A 19205-nucleotide genomic window follows, 5' to 3' on the forward strand; every position below is an offset into this window, starting at 1 on the left:
ATATTGTCAGTGAGTCTTTCACCATGCCCATTTTGATCCAAAGTGCCAAGCTCTTGAAATTGAGAGTTTCAGTCATAGTGGATTTGGAGGTCTTTGCAAAATATATAGATTTAGTTCTGACCCAGAGAGAGTAATTATCTAGGGATGCTGACACTCTATTGATGGTTGAAATAGTTGATAGGAATTAATTTCATTCTGGACCAATGCTTCAGAAAATAAGGCTAATATAAGAAACTCATAGTGGGTAGGAACAGGATGGTTATCCAAAGGAAGCTGGTAAGAAATGATTAGGTAGGAGGTGAATAGAACTTCCCCCCATATCTCCTCTTCCTTCTGACATCATGATGTCCATTTATGGCAGTGTTATTCACCATAACCCAGGTTTACCAACATCTTGTATCTATTATTCAATCAGTTGCTAAATCCTTTCCATTTTATTCTTGCAATGCATCTCATAGCCCTCGTCTCTGAAGATATCTTTCTCCTCTGGCATGCTACCATTTCTAATCCATCCTTACTGTTGAAAGATTTTATGTTCTGAGGAATAGATCTGATTTGCCTGTTGAATTCCTACTCCTCTCTACTCAACTCAAATGCTACCTTCTGCATTGGCCAGTAATGACTTTCTCTCTCAGACCTTAGAGAGTGCAGAATAGTTTGACTCCCATAGTTAGAAAGGATGTCAGAAAACATCTGAGCAAAAATACTCATTACTACAGGAGTTTTTAATCTGAAATTTATGAATTAAACATTTTTTTTGTTTCCTTTGTTGTCTTATGTATTTTATTTTGTGCACTTAGAAATATTATTCTAAGAAGGGAGCAGTAGGTTTCATTGGATTGCTGGGGAGGTCCAGTTCATAAAAAGGTATAGAACCCTTGCTCTACAACTTGTCAAACAGTCTTCTAATCTTTGATTGAAGTTCTCCAGTAGATGGGAACTTGCTTCTTCCTAGGAGCAGTTTTCAATATTGAATTTATTTTAATTTTGGATAGCTTTGTTTTTCCTGACATCAAGCCTAAACTCACCCCTTCATAATTATTGTTCCTTGTTTTGCTCTCGAAGGTTAAGCAAAACAAGTTATCCTCAGTTGTCTGAAGGATCAATTATCTCAGCAGGTCCCTCCATAGACAACATATTTTGAAGTTTCAAACCCTGAAATAGAGCTTTTAGATTTATCATAATGGGACAGCTAGTAGGCTCAATGGATTGAGAGCCTATGCTAGAGACAAGATTCAGATTTGGTTCAGATTTGGCCTCAGACACTTCCTAGCTGTTTGACCCTGCATAAATAAGTTACTTAATCCCCCCTGCCTTACCCTTACTGCTCTTCTGTCTTCGAACCAATACTTACTAGAGCTTCTAAGATGGAAGTTTTGTTTTTTTAATTAAAAAGATTTGTCATAGCAAATGTGGGACACCTACACTCAGGTCTAGTTGTTTGTTCTCCAAGTGGGCACAATACCTGTATCCAAGGAAGGACTGGTCTCAGATGGGCTTCTGCATCATTTTGTTTAACTCATGTCTATTAGAGAGAGGTCAAAGGGAGAGTGTTCTATTTCTTCCATGAAGTCCTGATGTCAGGCACTGGGGAGGGCCTAGTTTCAGACCTCCGACACACATACCTTTGACTTTTGGTCTGGATAAGAGACATAATGCTGGCTTTTGTCTACGTAATATGTGCTTAGTTTAAGTGCTCATTGGACTGGCAAGTAGTCCCTTTGCAATTCCTCCCATTCCTTTTTTTCCCTGGAACCAGTATTCATATATTCCAACATGGACTTGTCCTTGTCTGAAGCAGAAAGTGTGTTGAGCTGTAGATACTTAAGCAAGGACTTTGGTTATAGTGCTAAGGTGGGATAGAACACTGCAGGGAGCTGTTTTTGAAGCGGGACTGGTGAAAACCCTTTTTTCCTTATTTTCACAAATATATCCATATATTTCCTTACATTCACTGGAAAAACATGTGTAGTCAGAGGGCAGATATCTGAGAACTCTTGAATTGCTATGTTTCTTTCCCTACAACTGGTGCTCTTAATTTTGGCCTGTGGGGTGTAGCCTCTTCCAAATTTGCTTTTGAGATGCTGTGGGCTGCCCAGACACCTGAATTTTCCTTTCACCAGTAGTAGTAATCACCTTGACAACCTTCCTTCCCCATACTGGATCTCAGCAAAGACCAACCATATGTACTGAATGAAATATTCCCCGTTTTCCCTCCCACTTCCCCTTTGTTTCATTTATCCAGTTCATTTCATACTTATGGGTAAAAAGATACACTTTACAAGTCTGATGGGCAGACAAGTCCATTAAATGCTAGAATAAATGCTCACAAATTCCTTTACATATTTAAAATATTAGCATTAAAAAAGAAAAAGTTTTACATTGTTAATTTAAGATGGAACATCTATCAGCTAGTTTGGAATACTTAAAAAATGAATGGTTTAATTGGATTAATGTGAAAATCAATGTGATTATTTGAGTTTGTAGAGTCCTTTGTCCCCCAAATCTTGGAAATGTTTAATTGGGCAAATTAAAAAAAATATTTAGTGGAGTGATAGTTATTTTAATTGTGGTGGTGAAAAGTAAGGTAGAAGAAGGTATGAGAAGTGTTGGATCTGATTTTGAAAGAAACGAGATGTGCAGTATTAGTAAGGGACTTTACAGTCCAAAGGAGGGCTATTTAGAAAGTTTCGAATATGTAGAAATGAGAGGAGTGAAGAAAATGAAAAGAAAATTGGAGTGCAGGATTAGAATATGAAAGAAAATAATTTGTTAAGTGACTTTAATCAAAATCTATTTGAAAGTTATGGGACTTTTTATTAAACATTGGGAGGTATGTAATATGTAAATTTCAAATGTGTAGAAATACGAGGAGTGAAGACAAAAAAGAAAGTTGTAAACTGCTTTGAGCAGAGGGTTTGAAGGTAAAGAGAGAGAATGTTTTGATGCTAACAAGTTTAAGATATTAACAATGTTTAAAGTAACTAAGAGAATTTTCCTTATCTCCCAGTATAGCAAATAACTGGGAGATGAAGCCATCACTAATTATAGAAAGAAAAGTTTCAGATGATGTTGGTGGGAGTTAAACTGCCTACAGAATTAACCCTTTCTCTCACTCAATGAAAAAGGGAGAAAGTCTACAAATTGGGAAACAACTAAAGCTAAAAAACAAAACCAAAAAACCTTGCAGATTCTCCTTTATAAGTAAGTGCTTGGACTGTGTAGGCAAAGTCATCAGCTCTGCAAAACAAAAAGCTTGTTTCGGTCATGGAATTTCTAAACAATGAAATTGGATTACTGAGAATGTACAAATCTGTTTGAATGAATAAGTAGTTTCTAATAATTGATTTTTATGACAGGATGAGTTTATGATTAAGACAAAAAGAGAAGTGAAATCTCTCATATGTGTGTGAGCCCTGGTAAACTCTTATTATTGTAATTCCATGAGAGTAAGCTTAATTATATTAATTACATTCATCCCTAAGTTGTATTTAATGAAAGGTAAAAGCTCTTGGGACTGCAACTAATGTTTTTTGGGTTTTGAATTCAGATATAGTTGTCTGATAATTGATCATTATGTTGGTAATCCTATTCAAGAGAAAAGCCACAAGTTACTCAGATGCAGATCCTTATCTAGAACAAGTAATCTTAGCACAGCTGAGATGGGATTTTCTTGATTTATATGAATAGGAATGTGCCCACCTGATCATTCCTGTCTGGCTGTAAAGTATAATTATTACTGATTGATATTCTGATCCTTACCTGAAGTTAGTGTTAATTCACTCTTTGCTTTTAAGACTTATGTCTAAAAGAACCAGTTTTGATATTGTTACAATTCTTTCCCTGCATTTTCTTTTTGTGACAAGTTTCTATAAACAGAACAAGGGGCCAATGGAAGATATGAGCATAATGCAAATTTTAATATGTGACTGTTTTCAGCCTAATGTGTGGTCATTTCATATCCCAAACAACCAGATAAATTGGTCCTGAAATTTAAATGTGCATAACAACCAAATAGGTTGTACTAATATGTATTGATCTCTGTTTTGTAAAAGATTTTAGTAGAAACATCTAAGGAATCACTACAAGTAATGTAGAACCAAAGAAGCAAAAGAGGAGACCTATCCCTGATTGTTGGAGAAAAGATGGTTTTTGGAACTTTAGATAACTATTTGGGACATCTGAGATCTGAGATGCAGTTTTGTTAACATTGGAGATAAGCTAGTGAAATACAAAGTAGCCTGATATTATTAATGTTGCTAATTATTGTTGTATTACCTTTGCTTTCTATATTACTATAGCTGCATACTGATTTCTTCTGTTGCAAATTGAGAGGTTAAATAAGAATATTAAGATCAGGAAAATAATACCTGAGACCAAAATCCACCTCAATTTCCTGATATTTTCACATTTACAATCCATCATCACTGTGGCACAAGAAGATTCTCAAGGCTAATGAGAACAGATTGTTAATGTGAATTTTTGGATGACTTAGTTTACCTTTATTTTTGAGAAACCCCAGTACTAAGCACACCTATTTTGTTTTAAATGTTAAGTACTTTTTTGTTATGGAGGCTTCTATATTTGTTGAAAGTTTCCTCTCTGGAAGCCCAGCTCCTGACTTTGACCTTTATCTTTAATTTGTTACAGCTGACCATTTTCTAATGCCATAGCTGCTGAATGTTAGGAGGTTTACACACCTATTTGTAGTTAGTCTTTGTAGGCTTCCCACAGAGAGACTCTCAGGTTCAGTATCTCTTTGGAGTTGACACTTAGCACAGTGTTCTCTCCCAAGGAGGAATGGACACTAAGAGCTGTGTCTTTTCCCAGGGATATGGTTCCCAGAGTCTCAGAGCCTTTGGTTCTATATGGAATTTGATTTATGACTCTGTGTGGTGCCCAGATTAATAAGTCTATTCCTTTATTTTGATTAAAAAGTGGGTTTTCTGACTACTTGGAAGTTCTGTATTATTTCCAAGTTAATAAGGCTGTGGGGCCAGGATCCTCTTGGGGTTCTTGGCTACTCTCCATTCTTCAAGCCCCCTCCTAACTCATTTTGTTAATAATAATCCTACTCTTGATTTTTGGTCTCTGTCTTCTAAATGATCTCATTAATTTTGTTTCTTCTTGTCTACCTTCAACTAGATTTCAGATGGTAACATCTACTGTTGTTCAGTTTGCAACCAAGCTCCACCCTCTGGATCAAGCCCATAAATCCTTTTCACAGACTAGACTAGGGCAAATGTAACATCCCACCTCAGCCTGAAGAAGTTACAGAAGAGACAGTTCCCCATTATCTCCAAATGTCTAGATTTCTGGGTTTTTAAGAGAGGGGAATGATGGAGGTGGGCAGCAATAGAAGCCAGACCCCAAACTCTGAAGTCTTGTATTTTCCACCAGTTTGTACTAGTTAAGCACAAATTGCAAAACCTGTATTATTAGCACTACCTAATAATCTGTATTGCTAAGCATTTAACTATTGTATCTTATAAATTGTAATAGTCTTGCACTGTTCTGTATTTACATCAACTTGTACAGTTGTGTATTATTAATAACTTATAGTGTTCTGTATTTATGTCAGTTATACTGGTATTATACTATACTGTACCCTCTCTATGTTTCACACTGGGATAAGGAGATAGTGAGGCTTCTCCTCTGATGGGGTTTTCTGCCTGAAATGTCCAGAATGCCCAGTCAGGGGTGTACTATGCAATAAATATGCAAATCATGATTCAATTGTTAGGCTATTCTGCCAGCCCCAAGGGGCTATTCCATCAACCAAGATGACTACCATCCCTGATGCTATTTCATTGCCTTAAATCTTCTTCAAATAAAGATTTTCACACCTTTGGACAAGAATGGAGTTTTGAGCCTTCCATTTTTGGGGTGAGACCCTGCTACAATGCTTGGAGTATTTTCCCCACAATGATTCTATAATTGAAATGACTGGGTCACTGTACTGCCCACTGAGTTTTTAAAAATAATAACTTGGTCCATTCATTGTTTACATCTATGTTCCCCTCCCCACCCACATTTACTCTGAGAACTGTAGTTTCCATACAGTGAATGAGTGCCTGGAAAACTTAGGGTCTACCTGGGATGGTTGTTCTGCACCCTATAAATAGCCAAAGTAGTGTAAATCAAGGGGTCCACTTCCACAGCATCCCTATGGAGCTGTTGAGTGAATGGTCTTAGGTTCTGAGAACTCTACTTCTTTTCTGACCTCATACTCACCTGCTCTTTGAATATTTATCTCAAAGTGCATCTGTGCTTAAAATGCAAAGGAAAGTCTCTTGATGAGAATGGTCATTGTTACATTTTTATCTGATTATACGCCCATACCCACATACATAGTGTTTCTATGTGCAGTGGTGATTTACAGTGGGATAGGGAAGTGTTAAGGAGCTGAAAGTATGGTGGTCTGCTCTTTAGAGGTCATACAGTGAGACTTGTAAGTGAGCAAAGCTCAAGAAGATTTGTTCCAGCGAGACTTGACTGATGGAATAGTCATCCAATTTATACTCATTTTTGGCATTTTCCAAGATGCCAAATACCTGTGGGGTAAAGATACAATCATTGTTAAGGTCCATGGTGTAGGGATGTAGGGAGTGGCTTCTAAATGTGTCAGGAGGCAAAGGTTAGGGGTTGGTGAAATTCTTTAAATCCATTATTGGACCCACCAGGAGAGAATAATGATTTCTCAAAATATTGCCATGAAACTCCAGTGTTCTTTGAGAAGGAAGTTGAGTGGTAAGTCCTCAAGAGATCCTGTCTGTTTTTCTGTCCCTTCCAGATGAACAATACATCTAGGTCATCCATATGTTGACCAGTATTCAATTGTCTATAGAAGGAGTGTAAGTCATGTTGAAAGAATTAAAGGCTGAGAAATTTTGTCTAATATTGTCATGATAAATTGCAGAGGAAAAACTGTCACAGGATGGAAAGATAACTACCCTAGAAAAAGGGAAAGACAGACTCTTCACAGAGAAAACGCCCTCCTTAGAGTCGAGTTCATCCTATTCCCAGATGTCTGAGTGCCATGCCCACATCACTTGGCCCCTGAGAGTTCAATGCCTCTTGTGCTCTCCTCATGGATGGTGCCATTAAAGTAGTATCATGTTAGCTCAATGAAACTTGCTTCTGATACTCACCTTTGACCATTTAAGGTTCTGTTTGGGCAAGTGGTAATGGACCATTCCTTGATGTTCATCCTTCAGTCTACTGCCTGGCAAAGGGAAAGAGACATTTCTCCTGAGGGAGCATGGAGTAGAAAAGGGTATTTTCTGGCAGGCTTAGTTTTCAATCTAGTATAACTGCTGTTGTCAAGTTGATATCCATACTTTTGAAGGGGACTTCTAAGGGGTAGGGAGAATACAGAAGAGCAGATAATCCAAACTGGTCTCAAAAGATCCTATGAAGCTGCTTTCCTTTCACAGCTTTGTCTTTGTCCCCCATGCTGCTTAGCTTCTGCCAAGAGCAGAGAGGATGTTTCCTCTTTGAGAAGATGAGAGAAGCAGAAAGTGTATTGAACTTTAGATACTTAAGCAAGGGCTTTGGTTACAGCCCTAGGGTGGGACAGAATACTTCAAGGGATTGTTGTTGAAGTGGGACTGGTGAAAACCCTTCTCCCTTATTTTCATAGAAATTCACTGGAAAAACATGCCTAAACAGAGGGTAAATAGGAAAGGCTTATGCTACTTGATGCTCAAGCTTCATTACCTGGAAACTTTGTTTGCACAAATATTTTGAACTCCTGAATTGCTAAATTTCTTTCCTTAGGAGTGGTGCTCTTAATTTTGGCCAGTAGGGTATAGCCACTCCCATATTTGCTCTTGAGATGTTGTGGGCTACCCAGACACTTGAATCTTCCATTCACCATTATGGCCAGCCTGGTGCACAGGGCTTCACATTCCTCCATGCTAGGGAAACAAGAGTCAGAAGAGAGGCCTGACTAGAGTCTGTTTTGGAAGGCAAGGGCTAGGGATCTGCTTGAACTAAATCAGCAGGTCCCATTTCTGTAGAAGGGAGCCTGGGTATGTTGCTTGCAGCAAGGCTAATGAAGAGTAACCATAGCAATGCAAAAATGCTTGCTATATGAGGGGAGGAGGAGATGCTCAGATTTAGAGTGGGAGCTTTCCCTTTTTAATCCCATGATAGAATATTATTCCATGGAGCTTTCTGTCAGGACCAACATTAGAGGAACCCAAGAGCCCCTCATCAGACAGCTCTTTTTTTGCTCTTGCCCTCTATCCACAAACCCAAGAGTCCATAGACAAGGTCACTAAAATCATTCTAGCTTCTGATCGCCCCTACTTTCATTCGAATCCCTTTTTACAATCAAAGTGCAGGTCCTACCTGTGGGAGGTAATGATTATGGCTTTGCCAGCCTCACGGGCCCTGGTTACTTGATTCCAGAGCAGGCGCCGGGCTACAGGGTCCATACCAGTGGATGGCTCATCCAGGAAGATAATTTTGGGTTTTCCCAAAAGGGCGATACCGGCACTCAGTTTACGTTTGTTGCCACCACTGTGTGAGAAGAGGGGAGAATAGGGAAAATAGTACTATTTCCAAGGCTTTATGACAGATCACCAGGGAGAACAAGTAATAATGACTAGATATTTCTAATATTAGGCAGCTAGATGGCTCAATGCATACAGTGCTAGGCCTGGACTTAGGAAGATCTGAGTTCAAATCTAGCTACAAACACTAGCTATGTGACTCTAGGCAAGTCACTTCTATTTGTCTTAATCTATTGGAGAAGGAAATGGCAAACTACTCCAGTATCTTTACCAAGTAAATCCTATGGAAAGTAGGGTGAGTGCGCTCATGAAGAATTGGACATGACTGAAAGATTGAATGACAAAAACAAATGTCCATTATGCAGAGGGATAGCATGAAACATATGGTTGGAATGTGGAATCTAATAAAGGTATCAAATGCTGAAGCCAGAAATCATGCTTCCATTGCTAAGGGCGGGGGATAGAGTTGGGTAAATACATGGAGCCAAAGAATGAGCTTGAAGTCAAAAATGTCAGAGAAGTAGTTTGCTCACAAGAGTTTTGGTAGTCAGAGAAATGACAATTGGAAATATATGCACCAGGGCATATTTGCATTTTATTATATATATATTTTGAATCCTTACCTTCCATCTTGGAATCAATACTGTGTATTGGCTCCAAGGCAGAAGAGTGGTAAGGGCTAGGCAATGGGGGTCAAGTGACTTGACCAGGGTCACACAGCTGGGAAGTGTCTGAGGCCAGGTTTGAACCCAGGACTTCCTGTCTCTAGTCCTGGCTCTCAATCCACTGAGCTATCCAGCTGCTCCCTTATTATATTTTTAATAAGCAAACATTTCTTTTTTTCATCCTCTGTCCTCTGCCTCTCCAATGGAAAAGAAAAAAAGAAAAACAAAATTTTTGTGTCAGATGGTCAAAGTCAAGGAAAACAAAGATCCCATATTGGCTGTGTCTAAAAATATACGCTTCATTCTTCATCTTGAGTCCATCACCTCTCTGTTAGGAGGGGAGCAGCATGCTTTATCGCCTCTGAAATTTGGAATTGTGATCAGTGGTGGCATCGGTAAGGGCTCTTAAATCGTTCAGAGTTGTTTTTACAGTGATATTGTTCTAGTAGAAATGGTTCTGCTCACTCACAAAAGACATTTAGTTGAATAGCAGAATGAACCAACTGATTAGAAAAGATCTCCTCAAGCATAAATGGGGTACTCTTCCTTACAGGAGGTGAGAGAACATATGCAGAAAATACTTGAGCAGGGAACAAACACATTGGGAGCATATGTCGCCAGGGAACATGTATACTATAGCTTACTGCCTCTAGTGTTAGTATAAATAGCACAAAAAAAAATTTTTTTTTAAAATTCTGAACTTTACAAAAAACGAGACAACAGGCTTTTCTAGTTGCAAAGTTTTGGCAACCATGCCACTAACTTCTCTATTCTTCTCAGTTTTCTTTACCTTTATCATTAAAAAACAAAAAAACAAAAATAGAATTCTTATAGCAAATATACATAGTCAGATAAAGCAAATTCCCTCACTGGCCATGTTCAAAATCTCATTCAGCACCTTAAATTCATCACCTTTCTATTAAGGGACAGGTAGCGTGATTCCTTTCTAGTCTAAAAATTTGAGGTTGGCTATGGCATTTGTCAGAGTTTTAAAGTCTACTGAAGTTGTTTTTCTTTGTTATTCATTTGCTTCAGTCTTGTCTATCTCTTCCAACTCTATTTGGGTATTTCTTGTCAAAGATACTAGAGTACTTTGCCATTTCCTGCTCTAGCTCATTTCACAGATGAGGAAACTGAGACCAATTGGGTTAGGTGATTTTCCCAGGATTACATAGTTAGTAAGTGTCCAAGATCATATTTGAATTTATAAACCCACAGATTTGATCTTAGAGCCTTTCTGACTCCATTGTGCCACCTAGCTGATTTTCATTATAATGTTGTAATTATATGACTTGTTTTCTGGTTCTGCTCTGCATCAGTTCATAAAATTCTTTTTAGCTTTCTCTGAAATTATCCCTTTCATTATTTCTTACAACACAGTAATATCTAAGTACATTAACACCATCTCCAGCGATGCTGGGCACTCTCTCTTCTCAGTTTCTACTTTGCTACAACAAAAAAAATTCTATAAACATTCTTGTACCACCTATGAGTCCCTTTTCTATCTCTGATTTCTTTGGGGGTGGAAGCCCAGTAGTGATATCACTGAGTTAAAGAACATGCATAATTTAGCAATTCTTGGGGATATAGTTTCAAATTGCTTTCCAGAGTGGTTGGACCAATTCACAGCTCTACTAACAGCAGAGCTGCACAGCCTCTTCAATAACCATCTTTTTTTTCATTTTGTCATCTTTTCTCAATCTAAAGGGTGTGAGGTAGAACCTCATTATTTTATTTGTATTTCTTTGATTATTAGCAATTCAGAACATTTAAAATTTGACTATTAATACCTTGGATTTCTTTCTTTTAGAATTGCCTGTTCCTATTCTTTGATTTATTGAACAAGCTGGGGAATGGCAATTGTTCTGTTGTTGTTGTATAGTCATTTCAGTTGTGTCCAACTCTTTGTGACATCACTTGGGATTTTCTTAGCAAAGATATTGGAGTGGTTTGCCATTTCCTTTTCCATCTTCTTTTGTAGATGGGGAAAACTGAGGCAAACAAGGCTAAATGATTTGCCCAGGGTCATACAGATAGTGGCTGAGGCAAGATTTAAACTCAGGCCTTCTTGATTCTAGGCCCAGTGCTCTATCCACTGTGCCATCTAGCTGCCCATTGTTCTTATACTTAATTTAATTCCTTATATATCAGAAAAACCTCCCGCAAAATTCCCCCTCCCCAGTTAACTGTTCCCCCTTCTAATTTTAACTGTTTTGTTCATGAAAAAAAACCCCCCTTAAAATTCATGTAATAAAAAGTATTCATTTTATCTTTTATTTTCTCTATCACTTCTCATGAATTCTTCCCCTGTCAATAATTGTATAAGGCATTTTCTTCTTTGATCCTCTAATTTGGCTATGATGTGTCTATTTTATATTTAACCTATTTTTCTGGTTGGAGCTTATCTTGGTAAATGGTTGGAGATCTTGGTCTAACCCTAATTTCTGCCAGATATTTTCCCAATAGCCTTTGTCAAATAGTGAATCTTTACCAAAGTGGCTAAGGTCTTTGGACTATTTATCAAACACTACACTACTATACTATAAGCTGTGTACTTTATATATTCCACTAATAGACCTTTTTATTTTATTTTTAAGAAATCAGTTTTAATTAGTTCCAAATCATTCAGACTACTGTTTTGTAGTATAGTTTGAAACATTGTACTGCTAGACCAACAGCCTTCCTACTTTTAAAAATTATTTCTCTTGAAAATTTTCACCTTTTATTCCTACAGATGATTTAAAATTTTTGAGTTATCTATAATATCCCTTTGTTTTTTTTTTGGTATGGCACTAAATAAGTAAATTAATTTAGGCAGTATTATCATTCTAATTTCATTGGCATGCCCTAACCAAGAGAAATTAATATCTTTCCAATATTCAGGACTGTCTTTATTTATATGAAGAGAATTTTATGGTCATAGCCATGTAGTTCCTTTGTGTTCCTTGGTTGGTGGACTCCTAAGTATTTTATATATTCTGTAGTTATTTTAAATTTGAAAATTTCCTTCTATTTCTTCTTGTTGAGATCTATTGGTAATAGAAATCCTAATGATAAGTTTGTTTAAATAAAATGGATTTATTTTATACCCTGTTACTTTGCTGAAATTATTGTCTCAATTAATTTTTTTTTGTTAATGCTCCGGGGTTCTCTCTAAGTAGACCATTATATCATCTACACAAAATGAAATTTTGTTTCCTTTTCCCTTATTTTATTAAAAAAAAAAAAACCCTTACATTCTGTCTTAGAATCAATACTATGTTTTTGTTCCAAGGCAGAAGAGTGGTAAGGGCTAGGCAATGGGGGTTAAGTGACTTGCCCAGGATCACATAGCTAAGAAATATTTGAGGCCAAATTAGAACCCAGGTGTGGGGTTTTCCTTAATGGACTTCCCTGACCAGCAGGGTCCCACAAGGGAAGGGGCTCACCTTTGTGATGGGACCCGAGGAGAGGTAGGAACCGAGAACCAGGGTGGAAATGAAAGACACGGACAAGTCAATGGTTGGATAGGGCAGGCAATCCCTATGATACTCCCTTTGATAGGAGAGTATGAGTACAAAGGAACACGAGGTGGATGAGGAGATTAAGATAGGAAACGCAGGCGGAGATGGTTACAGCCTCGGGGAAGGAGAAGGTCAAGAGGAGAGAGAGACATAGTCATTGAGGAGCCCAGTGGAGCTCCATGGAAGGGAGAAAGGCCAAGAGGCAAGAGGAAGTTCATGGGATTGCCTCTGAATTTATTCCTGTCCTGCTTGGGCGGTACTCCCAAGCACGTAGTAACCACATCACAAAGTATAGACACTTAAGATTGGGTGGCAAGGTAGAGGGAACACCTTTGGGCATGTAGATTGCAAACCGCACTTTCCTGGGGAATTGAGTCCGAGCATGTTAATGAGTTTGTCTTAGCCAAGGGCCGCATGGCCAGTTCAAGGTTACATTCACAAGCCTCATTGGTATAACCTTATGCTTGGAGACACAGTCGCCATACAGTCATTTATATTTCATAGATGTGAATATGCTTGGGATGCTACACCAGGAACTCCTGTCTCTCAATCCACTAAGCCATCCAGCTGCCCTCTTGTTTCCTTTTTACCTCAATTTTAACTTTCTTCTTCTTTTTTTAACCCTTACCTTCCATTTTGGAATCAATACTGTGCATTGGTTCCAAGGCAGAAGAGTGGTAGGGGCTAGGCAATGGGGGTCAAGTGACTTACCCAGGGTCACACAGCTGTGAAGTGTCTGAGGCCAAATTTGAACCTAAGACCTCTTTCTTCTTTTTGACAAGTTGAATTGAGGCTTTAGCAGGCAAGGTGAAAGGCCAAGTATACCTTTCTGTTTTGTGCCCCCTCCCACTTTTATTGATGTCTTTTGTACTGTCCATATACATAAGAATTTTACAATATTCTCTTTTCTATTCAACCTCCCCTTATAATAAAGTCAATTAAGTGAAACAGTCCAGCTGTGTCTGACAGTGCATAAAATGTTCTGTTTCCCTGGTCCTTCCACCTTTCTTTCCAGAGATGAGAAATATATTTTATTATGACCAGTAATAATGATAATCATGTGTGTGTGTGAGCCTTGTTGTACCCTGAGTAATACCAACTAGTGAACAATACAGTTGGCTAAAGGTGACCCAAAGAAACCAAAAAAACAAAATGTCTGCGTATGCTCTTTTTTTTTTTTTGGTACAAACATGCCTTGAAAAACATAAGTAAAAAATTCCTGAAGTTCAATTTTTTTTGAACTTTCAAAGAAGTATTCAGAAAGATGGAAGATATGTCTGGAGAGGAAAAACCCAAGTTTGATGAAATGGCAAAGGCTGATGAATTGCAGTATGAAAGGGAGATGAGGGATTATGGACCCGCTAGAGAAGGGAGAAAAAAAGGATCCTAACCCTCCCAAATACTCCCCATCTGAGCTTCTTCCTGTTTAGGATTTTGCCTCAAGATAAAATGATAAACTCTGAGATAGCCATTGGGGATGTAGCACCCCCCCCCCAAAAAAAACCAACTCCCCCCCAAAACTCCATGAGATGTGGAATAATCTGAGTGATAATGAAAAGCGCCACACAACAACAAGGCAACAAAACTGAAGGAAAAATATGAAAAGGATATTGCTGATTATAAATCCAAAGGAAAGTTCGATAGTGCGAAACAAACAGCAAAAGCTTTCCATGAAAAGGTGGAGGAGGAAGATGATGATGAATAATATTTGTCATAAATACCATAGAGTGGGGGAATGACCAACCGAAGCACTTTATTGATATAGTGTCCACAGCATTTGTAGCATTTAATTTTAAAAATTGGAAACAGGAGTTCTAGGCATTTTGCTGGGTTTACAGATCACGGATAGAGGTATCGGAGCGCCTTGAACCTTTATCCAAGTTGTACATGCGTCCAAATATTTTAAAAATGAAAAGGAAATTTAGCATTCACTTGTAAAGGACAGGGGAGCTCTTACTCAAATCAAGAGCTTTGCAATGCTTCCCCTCTTGGGGCTTGCTCTCCTGATCCCCAGCTTCACACCAGAATGCTTTGCCTGTCCATTGTATGGTCTACCACTGGGGAGGTTTGCTGGGGTCAGTGAAGGCCACAGGAAGAGGGACCTCCAAGACCTGGTGAGCTCCGGGGGAGGATGAAGATGTTGCTTAGCCTGGGGATGGGCTGGCAGGGGTAGAAGAGGTGGTGTGGGGGACCCTCTCCTCTTGGCCAGGACATTAACAACTGGCTAGACACAGGAATCCTGAGCTCTGCTTCTCAAGGGCAGGGACTAACTTTGGGCTTTCTTTGCATTCTCAGCACTGAGGCCCCAGCAGGCACTTACTAAATGCCCCAATTCAAAGGGCTGTGTTGGTTCTAGACTGAGGTAGCCTATCGGGTCTCGTTTTAGTCGTATAACTTGTGATGAATTCTCTGGCTGGTTCACCTTCATTTTTAGGTTTACTGTGATGCATTGATTTTTATTTATAGGAGAGACAGAGTGGTACAATGATAATAATGATAGACTTTATAGAGCACTCACTCTCCTTGGATTTCCAGACCCTCATCTGAAAAAGGAGGAGGTTGGGCTAGCTGGTTTATAAGCTCTATATCTATAAGGGAAGGAAGGGTAAAGAAAAGGATTCATAGAGTACATATGCTGTGCCAGGCCCAGGGGCTAAGTGCTGTACATATAGGATCTTATTTGATCATCCCCATTTTTACAGTTGAGGAAACAAAGGCAAACAGAATGGAAGTGACTTGCTTAGTCAATGTCTGCCATTCCCAATTCTAGGCCTTATGATCCTAGGACTTATCTTGACCCAATGAAGCATCGTAGTTGTGTCTCCCAAGGTGGAGTAAGAATGATCTGAATTCAATACTTAGGTTCAAATAGATTCATGTGTACAGGATTGGGGAAAGATGGTCAGATGATAGTTCATGTGGAAAAAAAAATCAGAAACTTCCAGTGGGTTAACTAACTCAAAATGAGTCGAGAATGTCCCGTGCACACCAAAATAATTAATGCTAGTATAGACTGCAGCGGTAGAGGTGAAAGGTCCAGATGGAGGAAGAGGAAAGCTTTACTCTAGTTGGCCCCAGCCAGACTACATCAGGAGTATCAGGCTCTGTTCTGGGCGTCCAGGCCTTGGGGAGGACGGTGACAAACTGGCACAATCAAAGGAAGGCAACAATGATGGCAAGAAGGCTAGAAATCAGGACAAAGGACCAGTTGAAGGACTTTGGATCATTTAACCTGAAGAAAGACAACTTCCCCAAGTGGGAGGATCACTTCAAATAATTAAGAGGCTGCCAGGTGAAAGAGGGATTAAATTAGCTTCACTTGGCCCCGAGGATAGACCTAGGACAATGAGTGGAAACTAAGAAGAAGACAGATTCAGGCTTGACTTATGGAAAAAGATCTCAGCAGTGAAGACTGTCTAAGACTAGAATGAGTTGCTGCAAGGGCTAGTGGGTTCCCTCTCACTGGAAGTTTTCAAGTGAAATTTGAATATTTTCAGGATTCATTTTCAGGTAGAACCTGGAATGAGGTTCCTTCTAGCTTTGACATTCTATGACCTGTGGCACTGTCCATAAATGCTTCAGGACAGCTTAGGTCACTGACAGCGCTGCTGTCTAAGCCCCAGTCTTGTTGGTCAATTACTCTTATGTTATGGTCAGTGCCTCATGTCTGGGGCCTGGGCCATACCACCGAACCCTCCTCTGGATCCCAGGGTCAGAACTGTGGAAGCCAATCAGGATATCCTATATTGAGTGGTAATCTGATTAAGTCAGATAAGCAGATGCTCTTTGCTGTTCTCCTGTTTCCTTAGCTGCCAGATGGTCACCTCTCCTTTTTGCCTGAAGCCAGTCCTCGCTGGCCAGTGTAGTCATACGCCCTGTCTAGTGTTGAGAAGGCTCCCATGCCCCTGAGTTGTGGCCAAGAAAAAAGGCATTCTGCATTATTGTAACATAATGGTTTTAGGAAGGGAAAGAAGCTTCCAAAAGCCTAATGGCTCACCTGTAGTCTTTGACAAGTCTGTCTGCTTGGGTCTCCAGGAGCAGGTCGAAGATGATCTCCGCCACATACGACTGAATTTGTTGCTCAGGAATGCCCCAAATCCGGGCATACATAATTAAAAGTTGTCGTCCTGTCATGTGGCCCAGCAGGGCATCAAACTGAGGACAGTAGCCAATTTGTTTCTTTATCTACAAGGAGAGAAGAATCCTCAGGAGGTGCAATGTGGGCTGACTGGAAGCCCCTAATAGGAAAACCTTATTTGATCACCTATGCTCTGAGCCTGACAAGGTGAAGGATTCCATTATTTCTGTCTAGGTCCTTGCCCAAAGAAAGCAAATTCCTTCTAGTGCTCCCTATCAGAGCTTTGGGCTACTGCCAGATTTGTGAATGATCTCTATCAGAAACCACCTGGGGCCCAGTCTTGGTGGTAGGATTCCTAGAGGGTGATCCCATGGTGAACAGGCAAGAGGAGGGGCGCTATATTGTAGAATGGTACTTGTGTGTGTGTGTGTATCTATTGAAGGAAGGATGAATTTGGTATTTTGTAAGCACTAATTTCTTTTCTTTTTTTAAACCCTTACCTTCCATCTTGGAGTCAATACTGTGTATTGGCTCCAAGGCAGATGAGTGGTAAGGGCTAGGCAATGGTGGTCAAGTGACTTGCCCAGGATCACACTGCTGGGAAGTGTCTGAGGCCAGATTTGAACCTAGGACCTCCCGTCTCTAGGCCTGGCTCTCAATCCACTGAACTACCCAGCTGCCCCCAAGCACTAATTTCTTATAAGAGATACAAAGTTTAATAGCTTTATCAAAACCAAGGGGAAGGACGCTTTTCTTGAGCCCTGGAGATAAGATCCTTAGTGATGAGGCATTTTTATGAGGCTTTTCTAAGAGGATCCACAAAAGATTTTTAGGTCTTAATTCCTTCTCACCTAGACTTTTATAACAGCGTCCTACCTGGTTTTCCTGTCTTCTTCTCTCCCTTTTCCATGCCATCTATTATAGTAGCTGCTTGTGTAAACTTTTTAAAGAAACATTCAGATTATGTCACTCCTTTGATTAAAAACACCAAAAAAAATATAGATAACATCTTGTCATTTTAAGCCCTCCATAATCTCTCTTGTACTTTTCCAGCTCTATTTTTATCTGACTCCCCTCATATTGTCTACAGTCTGATAAAATCTTCTGTCCCTTTTATTCCTATCCAGTTTCCCTATCTGTGCCTTTGTTCACTATCCCATGACTAGAAAGATCCTCTCTTCTCCTACTCTTTGCTGAAGCCATCCCTTCTTTCAGGGCCAATCTCAATTATTACCTAGCCCTTAGCAAAGTGCATAGGCACATAGTAGATCCTTGACAAATACTTGTTGACTTGTCTTGACTAGAATTATCAAGAAAGTTCCAATCTGAAATTTGAATGGAAGGAAGATGATAAAACTGTAAAGTCTAAAACTATGATAAGTATGATTTGGATGTAATGACTACATAGAAGGAAATGCCTAGTAGTGCTTGAGAAAGCAGTCTGGGAACAATACTCATGGCTTTACCCAGAGGGAAATACAACATTACAGGTATCACAGACATTTGGTAAGATGTGATCTGTTGTGGGATGGAGGCAAAATGGAGGGATAGAGGCAGGAATCTAGGCAACTTCTCCCAATAGTCTCCTTAAAACAACTTTAATGTGTCAAATCAAATTCTCAAGAGGCATAGCCAACAAAAGGTCAAAGTGAGACATTTTTCTAGTCCAGAAAACATGGGAGGTTGGCAAGAGGAGTTTGTGACATGGGGTAGAGGCAGGAGCTCAGGTAGCAGCATCACCTTGGTAAGGCTTGTAAGTGGCAGCAGCAGTAGTTTTGGGAGTTTTTATCCCTGAGATGATAAAGGGATTGTACAATTGATCAAAGTGATTACGGAGGTTACAGAGCTGACATGGGGAATAGGATTAGACACTGCCTGTCAATTCTATTGCCCATACACAGTTCTGGGTCCCAGTTCCAGAGTAGAGATGAATGCTTGTGTTTTGTCAGAAAGAAGCAGGGGCCCTAGTGCAGTTCCAGGGTAGAAAGGAATACTAGCACTTGTGGTTGCAGGTGAACAGAGGCTATTCCTGGGTAAAGACCAGAATGTGAACCAGGAGAGCAGTGACCACACTTCTCCCAAAATATGTGGGATTCAGCCAAAGTAGTACCTAGGGGGGAAACTTCTAGCTCTAAATGTTAAATCAATAAAAAGAGAAAGAGTAGATCAGTGAATTGGGCATGCATTTAAATGAAAACTAGAGAAATCATGAATAAAAAATTCCCAATTAAATACCAAAATTGAAATGAAAATCAAAGGAGAGATTAATAGAATTGAAAGTTAAAAAAAAAACCATTGAACTAATAAATAAAACTAGGAACTAGCTTTAAGGGAAAAGTAATAAGAAATTGAACAAGCCATAAAGGAGTGACATGAGGGGGTGGAGCTAAGATGGTGGATTAGAAACAGCAAAAGTCAAATCCTCAGTGACTACCCTTCC

At 39.4% G+C, this 19205-nt stretch overlaps 1 protein-coding gene across 9 annotated transcripts in view; it reads right to left on the reverse strand.

Annotated features, from left to right (window-relative positions):
* Positions 1-6297: 6297 nt before the first annotated feature.
* LOC100013411 (phospholipid-transporting ATPase ABCA3-like) overlaps positions 6298-19205 on the reverse strand; it is a 436423-nt gene continuing 423515 nt past the window's right edge. For all 9 annotated transcript variants that reach the window (XM_056805572.1, XM_056805570.1, XM_056805568.1 and 6 more), the window contains 5 exons: positions 16685-16872; positions 8356-8526; positions 7720-7919; positions 7152-7225; positions 6298-6554 (listed from right to left, as the gene is read on the reverse strand). In XM_056805572.1, coding sequence (XP_056661550.1) covers positions 6429-6554; positions 7152-7225; positions 7720-7919; positions 8356-8526; positions 16685-16872 — 759 coding nt within the window. In that variant the 3' untranslated portion in view covers positions 6298-6428. The remainder of the gene's footprint in view (positions 6555-7151; positions 7226-7719; positions 7920-8355; positions 8527-16684; positions 16873-19205) is intronic.

Source organism: Monodelphis domestica, chromosome 7, assembly GCF_027887165.1.
Source record: "Monodelphis domestica isolate mMonDom1 chromosome 7, mMonDom1.pri, whole genome shotgun sequence".
NCBI lineage: Eukaryota > Metazoa > Chordata > Mammalia > Didelphimorphia > Didelphidae > Monodelphis > Monodelphis domestica.